This window comes from Lampris incognitus, chromosome 18 (assembly GCF_029633865.1).
Source record: "Lampris incognitus isolate fLamInc1 chromosome 18, fLamInc1.hap2, whole genome shotgun sequence".
Classification (NCBI taxonomy): Eukaryota; Metazoa; Chordata; class Actinopteri; order Lampriformes; family Lampridae; genus Lampris; species Lampris incognitus.
Genome location: NC_079228.1, coordinates 39,109,239 through 39,117,096, shown reverse-complemented (window position 1 = coordinate 39,117,096; position 7,858 = coordinate 39,109,239). Strand labels below are relative to the sequence as shown.

General features: G+C 50.6%; 1 protein-coding gene across 1 annotated transcript in view; it reads left to right on the top strand.

Moving 5' to 3' along the window:
* Window positions 1-235: 235 nt before the first annotated feature.
* The window catches only part of LOC130128453 (uncharacterized), a 104,268-nt gene continuing 96,645 nt past the window's right edge, over window positions 236-7,858 (top strand). Inside the window, exon 1 of the mRNA XM_056298061.1 lies at window positions 236-2,648. Coding sequence (XP_056154036.1) covers window positions 236-2,648 — 2,413 coding nt within the window. The remainder of the gene's footprint in view (window positions 2,649-7,858) is intronic.

The following is a 7,858-nucleotide window of genomic DNA, read 5'->3' as shown; positions in this document are numbered from 1 at the left end:
TGGGTTGAAACACGTGACTGCCCTGACAGGTGGTCTTCATTCTGAGGGTTTCCTGCAGTGAGACGCGTCACGTGTCTCGGTCTTGATGTGGTGTTTTGCAGTGTTTGACTTCATTTGCGTGCAGGCACCACTTCAAATGCATCACAGCAGTAGGCTGCAAAACCACGTGTACAAATGCAATGAGCGACTTTAGGAAAAGCTGGTCCCCATCAGAGAACAAGAGACAAAGTCCAGCATGGGGGAAATAGGGAGCGGTGGGTCTCTGCAGTGTCCCCACAGGTACAGACAAAAGTCCAGCATGGGGGAAATAGAGAGCGGTGGGTCTCTGCAGTGTCCCCACAGGTACAGACAAAAGTCCAGCATGGGGGAAATAGAGAGCGGTGGGCCTCTGCAGTGTCCCCACAGGTACAGACAAAAGTCCAGCATGGGGGAAATAGGGAGCGGTGGGTCTCTGCAGTGTCCCCACAGGTACAGACAAAAGTCCAGCATGGGGGAAATAGAGAGCGGTGGGTCTCTGCAGTGTCCCCACAGGTACAGACAAAAGTCCAGCATGGGGGAAATAGAGAGCGGTGGGTCTCTGCAGTGTCCCCACAGGTACAGACAAAAGTCCAGCATGGGGGAAATAGAGAGCGGTGGGTCTCTGCAGTGTCCCCACAGGTACAGACAAAAGTCCAGCATGGGGGAAATAGGGAGCGGTGGGTCTCTGCAGTTACCCCACAGGTACAGACAAAAGTCCAGCATGGGGGAAATAGAGAGCGGTGGGTCTCTGCAGTGTCCCCACAGGTACAGACAAAAGTCCAGCATGGGGGAAATAGAGAGCGGTGGGTCTCTGCAGTGTCCCCACAGGTACAGACAAAAGTCCAGCATGGGGGAAATAGGGAGCGGTGGGTCTCTGCAGTGTCCCCACAGGTACAGACAAAAGTCCAGCATGGGGGAAATAGAGAGCGGTGGGTCTCTGCAGTGTCCCCACAGGTACAGACAAAAGTCCAGCATGGGGGAAATAGGGAGCGGTGGGTCTCTGCAGTGTCCCCACAGGTACAGACAAAAGTCCAGCGTGGGGGAAATAGAGAGCGGTGGGTCTCTGCAGTGTCCCCACAGGTACAGACAAAAGTCCAGCGTGGGGGAAATAGGGAGCGGTGGGTCTCTGCAGTGTCCCCACAGGTACAGACAAAAGTCCAGCATGGGAGAAATAGGGAGCGGTGGGTCTCTGCAGTTACCCCACAGGTACAGACAAAAGTCCAGCATGGGGGAAATAGGGAGCGGTGGGTCTCTGCAGTGTCCCCACAGGTACAGACAAAAGTCCAGCATGGGGGAAATAGGGAGCGGTGGGTCTCTGCAGTGTCCCCACAGGTACAGACAAAAGTCCAGCATGGGGGAAATAGAGAGCGGTGGGTCTCTGCAGTGTCCCCACAGGTACAGACAAAAGTCCAGCATGGGGGAAATAGAGAGCGGGGGGTCTCTGCAGTGTCCCCACAGGTACAGACAAAAGTCCAGCATGGGGGAAATAGAGAGCGGTGGGTCTCTGCAGTGTCCCCACAGGTACAGACAAAAGTCCAGCATGGGGGAAATAGAGAGCGGTGGGTCTCTGCAGTGTCCCCACAGGTACAGACAAAAGTCCAGCATGGGGGAAATAGGGAGCGGTGGGTCTCTGCAGTGTCCCCACAGGTACAGAAGAGAGTCCAGCGTGGGGGAAATAGAGAGCGGTGGGTCTCTGCAGTGTCCCCACAGGTACAGACAAAAGTCCAGCATGGGGGAAATAGAGAGCGGTGGGTCTCTGCAGTGTCCCCACTGGTACAGACAAAAGTCCAGCATGGGGGAAATAGAGAGCGGTGGGTCTCTGCAGTGTCCCCACAGGTACAGACAAAAGTCCAGCATGGGGGAAATAGAGAGCGGTGGGTCTCTGCAGTGTCCCCACAGGTACAGACAAAAGTCCAGCGTGGGGGAAATAGAGAGCGGTGGGTCTCTGCAGTGTCCCCACAGGTACAGACAAAAGTCCAGCATGGGGGAAATAGAGAGCGGTGGGTCTCTGCAGTGTCCCCACAGGTACAGACAAAAGTCCAGCATGGGGGAAATAGAGAGCGGTGGGTCTCTGCAGTGTCCCCACAGGTACAGACAAAAGTCCAGCATGGGGGAAATAGGGAGCGGTGGGTCTCTGCAGTGTCCCCACAGGTACAGACAAAAGTCCAGCATGGGGGAAATAGAGAGCGGTGGGTCTCTGCAGTGTCCCCACAGGTACAGACAAAAGTCCAGCATGGGGGAAATAGGGAGCGGTGGGTCTCTGCAGTGTCCCCACAGGTACAGACAAAAGTCCAGCATGGGGGAAATAGAGAGCGGGGGGTCTCTGCAGTGTCCCCACAGGTACAGACAAAAGTCCAGCATGGGGGAAATAGAGAGCGGGGGGTCTCTGCAGTGTCCCCACAGGTACAGACAAAAGTCCAGCATGGGGGAAATAGAGAGCGGTGGGTCTCTGCAGTGTCCCCACAGGTACAGACAAAAGTCCAGCATGGGGGAAATAGAGAGCGGTGGGTCTCTGCAGTGTCCCCACAGGTACAGACAAAAGTCCGGCATGGGGGAAATAGAGAGCGGTGGGTCTCTGCAGTGTCCCCACAGGTACAGACAAAAGTCCAGCATGGGGGAAATAGAGAGCGGTGGGTCTCTGCAGTGTCCCCACAGGTACAGACACTGCAGAAATGTGTTGCGCTCTGCAGGACGGCGGCCTGAGGACATGGTTTCCATATCATTTGTATGAAACGCTTTGTGGATTTCACAAAGGAGGGGGAGCGGGGGCTGTCCCAGCTGGAGCAAGTTTATACCGTGTCGGTGTGTGTGTGTGTGTGTGTGAGCGGGCCTGGTAATGCTGAGACAGACGGTGAGCGGGTGGGTTTATTTTTGGGTTCAGTGACAGTGTGTCAATGGCCGCAGATGCGTCGGAAAGAAAGGCTCTGAGATACAAGCAAACCCTGGTCAGTGTTCCTCTCTCTCTTTACCTCCCTCCCTGTCTCTCTCTCTCTCTCTCTCCAGTCTGTCTCGCTCTCTGTTCTCTCTCCCCTTTGACTATATTTTTCTCCTGCTGGGTTCCTATCCGTGTGTGTGTGTGTGTGTGTTAACTCTACGTTGTGTATCTTCAGTGACTCAGGAAATCTGGTGTTGCATGATGCACCTGTGTTGTACTGCAAGCTAAATGCTGTCCTGTGCATGGGTGGACGTAGTGTGTGTGTGTGTGGACATGGGAAAGACCTCTTTGCTGATGTCTGTAACAATAGGGTAACACAACAGGTGCCCAGGGATTACACATCCTCCTGCATACAAGATCTTGTCCTGCACGCACACAAACTCTCTCTCTCTCACACACACACACACACACACACACACACAGTCCAGCCTTCCGTTTCGGCCACCGGTTTGTTTCTCACGCACAGAAATAAGTGGGTTACCTGCAGCACAGCTCTACATGCACAGTCGCATGACTATTTGTGAGTCTGCGCACGTGTGTGTTTGTGCTCGTCTTCCCCGTGTGTGTGCGTATCCGGCCCGTGTCTGTGCAGCTTTGTGTGTGCGTGCGTGTGCGTGGGCTCCGGAGCTGTAACTCGATCATACGTTTGACACGGCGGTAATCGCCCCTCCGGACCCGTGTTCTGGTCGGGGATGAGGCGGTGTGAAAACATCTGGAGGAGGTTCTGCAGCTCCTGTAACACGCCGTGGTTTTACTTGGATCCGAAGTGAACTGTGGAAGTTTCTAGTTGCTTCTTATTGTTCGTGGCCTCTCGTGACGGTGACAGTTTTTTCCCTGCCGTTGTCACCATGTCTTCACCTGAGAGGACAGTCACTTACATGGCTGACTAAGTGCAGCATAATAGTTCAATATAGTTTAGTTGGGGCGTCCGGGTGGTGTGGCGGTCTATTCCGTTGACTACCAACACGGGGATCGCCGGTTCGAATCCCCGTGTTTCCTCCGGCTTGGTCGGGCGTCCCTACAGACACACTTGGCTGTGTCTGCAGGTGGGAAGCCGGAAGTGGCTATGTGTCCTCATCACTGCACTAGCGCCTCCTCTGGTCGGTCGGGGCGCCTGTTCGGGGGAGGGGGGCTGGGAGGAATAGCGTGATCCTCCCACGCGCTACGTCCCCCTGGTGAAACTCCTCACTGTCAGGTGAGAAGAAGCAGCTGGCGACTCCACATCTGTGGGAGGAGGCATGTGGTAGTCTGCAGCCCTCCCCGGATCGGCAGAGGGGGTGGAGCAGAGACCGGGGCGGCTCGGGAGAGTGGGGTAATTGGCCGGATACAATTGGGGTGAAAAAAGGGGGGGGGTTGCTCTAGGTAGTAATGCATATAATTAGTAGTATAACATTTTAGTTTAAAAGCATAGCGGTGTTATTTAATTAGTGTAATATCTGAATGAAATCATAATTCACACGTTATAGTTATAGTCATCATTAGGTGGCTTTAATTTGGTTTTTATGTTTTATTAGCATATTTTGATATCCTACAAACGGGCCTACTACATGTGAGGACTTGCCTTTGGACGTGGTTCTGTTCCATTTCATCCCATGACGATGGTCATCAGTACAGGTGAATACCCCGTATTTGACCCCCCCCCCCCCCGCCATTGTTCGGAGATTCTCCAGCGTTCCAGAAGGCTAACACGGACAGCAGGCACGCAGGGTGTTGATTGGCTGGCATGTGTGTGACTGTCAGTCGGCGTGACCTATAGGATTTAACAGCTGAAACCGGATACTGCCCCGTGGTTCAGCCATAGCTTACACCGCGGCGGTTCAATGTCGCACCCGCGCGCACGGGTGTGTGTGTGTGTGGGGGGGGGGGGGAAGAGGGAGAGAGAGAGGAGAGAGGGAGAGAAAAGGGGGAGAGAGAGAGCGAGAGAGGACAGAAGGAGAGCGAGAGAGTAAAGGGCATGCAGGCTGTGGTAACCCTTGTGTTTACGCCGTTGCTCCGGTGATCAGGGTTTATATAATAATACCATGCTTTTTTCAATGAGACCTTGTCTCCCTTCCTCTTGTGTGTGTGTGTGTGTGTGTGTGTGTGTGTGTGTGCGTGTGTGCACATACGTATGTACATGCATGTGTGTCTGTACATGCATGTGTGTATGTACATGCATGTATTCATTTCAGACCCACGTGTATCTCTGCACATACACTTGTTTGTTCTGCTGTAAGTGCAGGTATCAGCGCACATGACGACTGGATTGTTGAGTGAATGTGTGCTTGTCTGTTTATCTTTCTGTGTGTGTGTGTGTGTGTGTGTGTGTGTGTGTGTGTGTGTGTGTGTGTGTGTGTGTGTGCGTGTGCGCGCGCCCGACTTTGCATTCGATTTCATTCAGTTCCGTTAGCTTATTTTGCTGGCGGAGCTCGTAAGAGGGTGCCGTGACAACACATTATGGAGACACATGCTAAAAACCCAACACCTATGCACGTAGCACCTCCCAAACTGCGACGTACACCACGCCGCACATTAAAGACCACCACTATACTAGACGACCACCGCTACAGATCAGAAGATTCAGTAGATACCCCCTCCCCACGGTGTAAAGACCAGGGGCCTCATGTATCAGTCGTTACTATGGGCAGATTTGTTTTTACACACCCATGGGATTTTTTTAGCCCTGAAGTTTGTCTCAGAGAGCAGTGTAGAACCTGCTAACCCCTGAATTTAGACACCGACTGGCTAACACTGATGTCTTTGCAGGCCTGGGTGATTGCTTGTTGCAAGAGGTAGACAATAGATGTTGGGAGAAAGGAATTACAAATGACCATCATGCTTTGCTGCTGACTGTGAGGGCTAAAAAAATTCCATGGGTTTGTAAGAACAAATTTGCCCGTAGTAATGATTGTTACATGAGGCCACAGGGCCTGACCTGAGGTTTGGAAGTCATACAGGGAATGTATGTAGTGATCCCCCCCCCCCTTCCCAACACACACACATACAAACACACACCTATTTTAGAAGACCTGCAGTATGTTTGACATTGACCTGAGGGGGCATATGATAGAGAGACATACACCCACCCCAGCATTATACAACACACTGTTTGTTGGCATGTTAACAGCAGGGGGCAGACAGATGAAAGTGTTTCGTGCCCAAGAAACTTCCAACTTAAAGTCAGTTTGACCAAATTAGCACTTCTGAGCCGCAGGTTCCCTCAGCTAGTTCTCTCTGGGCAAAAAATGAGGGAATTCCTCATTAAACACCTCAAGTAAAGTTTCCAGTCAACACAAGTTTATGAAATTTGGATGTTTCTTGCATATAAGCAGTGCTAACAAATGTAAACTACTAATACGACACGTTAGCCCCTAGCTAATGGGTCTGACCCTTTAGCCGAGCGGTTAGTGACGTCGCCTTGTGGTGCAGTACACCCCGTATCGAATCCCGCACCGGGCAAGAAAATAACCGGTTACATTGGTGGCAGCGGCGGGATCCGGAAGTGTGCAGATCTTCAGAAGTCTCTTCGGAGCGCGGGAATAACAAAGCGCGAGGGCGCGCTTCCGGGGAGGGTGACGACTGTAAACTACTAATAAGACACGTTAGCCCCTAGCTAGCGGGTCTGACCCTTTAGCCGAGCGGTTAGTGATGTCGCCTTGTGGTACAGTACACCCCGTATCGAATCCCGCACCGGGCAAGAAAATAACCAGTTACACAAATTAGCACGGTGTTAGCATTTTAGCCACAAAACCTGTAAATCTATTCAAAAACCGAGCCAGTTTCACTTGATGGCCAACATGTTGAAACTGTGGAAAACTTTAAATATCTCGGTGCAGTTCTGGCTGTAAAAATACAGTGTTTCAAGAGACGCTCACAGCACCTTTATCTTCTGAGAAGACCTAGCAGCGTCGGTGTTACTCAACAGGGTTTAGAACTAGTGTACAAAACTCTTGTTGAGAGTGTTTTAACTTTTCATCTTCCTACCTGCTACGGTCACTTAAACTTTAGAGCTAAGAATAAACTTTCCAGGATTGTGTTAATGGCAAGCAAAATAGTTGGCAAACCCCAAAAGCCCTTGACACAACTTTCTACAGAGGACAAGGAAGAAGGCGAAGAGAATCCTGGCAGATAGCTCCCATCCTCTCTTGACCAGTTTGAGCCTTTGAGCTCTGGGAGGCGCTATAGAGATCCTCCGGCAACTAAACATGCTTTTAAGAAGTCCTTCATCCCACGTGCCATCAATGTTCTTAACTCTACAAAATGACTGATGAGATTTAAGCTGCAGACATGGGCATGAATTGTTTTTAAAGTGCAACATGACCTGTTGCTGTTTCTTTTTTTTTGGTGAGCCAAAGACAAATTTCCACCCTGGTTGACAATAAAGATCTATTCTATTCTATTCTTAATGCGCTGTCCATTAGTGAAAATTATCTGATACAAGAAAATGTCCAAATCTCTTCAGCTTGTGTTTTATCAGAGAACTTATTTCAAATGCTTTATCTGAATCCCACTGAGTCCTCCCATAGCAATGAAGCTGATCAGTATCAGGGCAAACTTAGCTAACATTTTAGCCTACAAACAAAAAGATTCAAAAAGAAAAGACAAAAAAAAGATGTCCTGAACCACTCAGTCGATCACCATTCAGCGTCTCTGAAACACAGTTAGCCCGGTCAGTCAAGAGGTTATCATATGTTATCCTATTTTATCCCTACCATATTTCCCAGACTAGTCACTGTTTTTTTACTCGTTTGGCTGGTCCTGCGACTTATATTCCAAAACCACTTATACAACGTAATTTTGTCGGACGAGTACACTGCATTTCATCTCAGGCCACCAGATGGCACTGTTAAACTTGTGAGTCAATTGAAAATACTGTGCTACCATATAAATTTGACACCTTAGTGACTTATACACTGAAGCGACTTA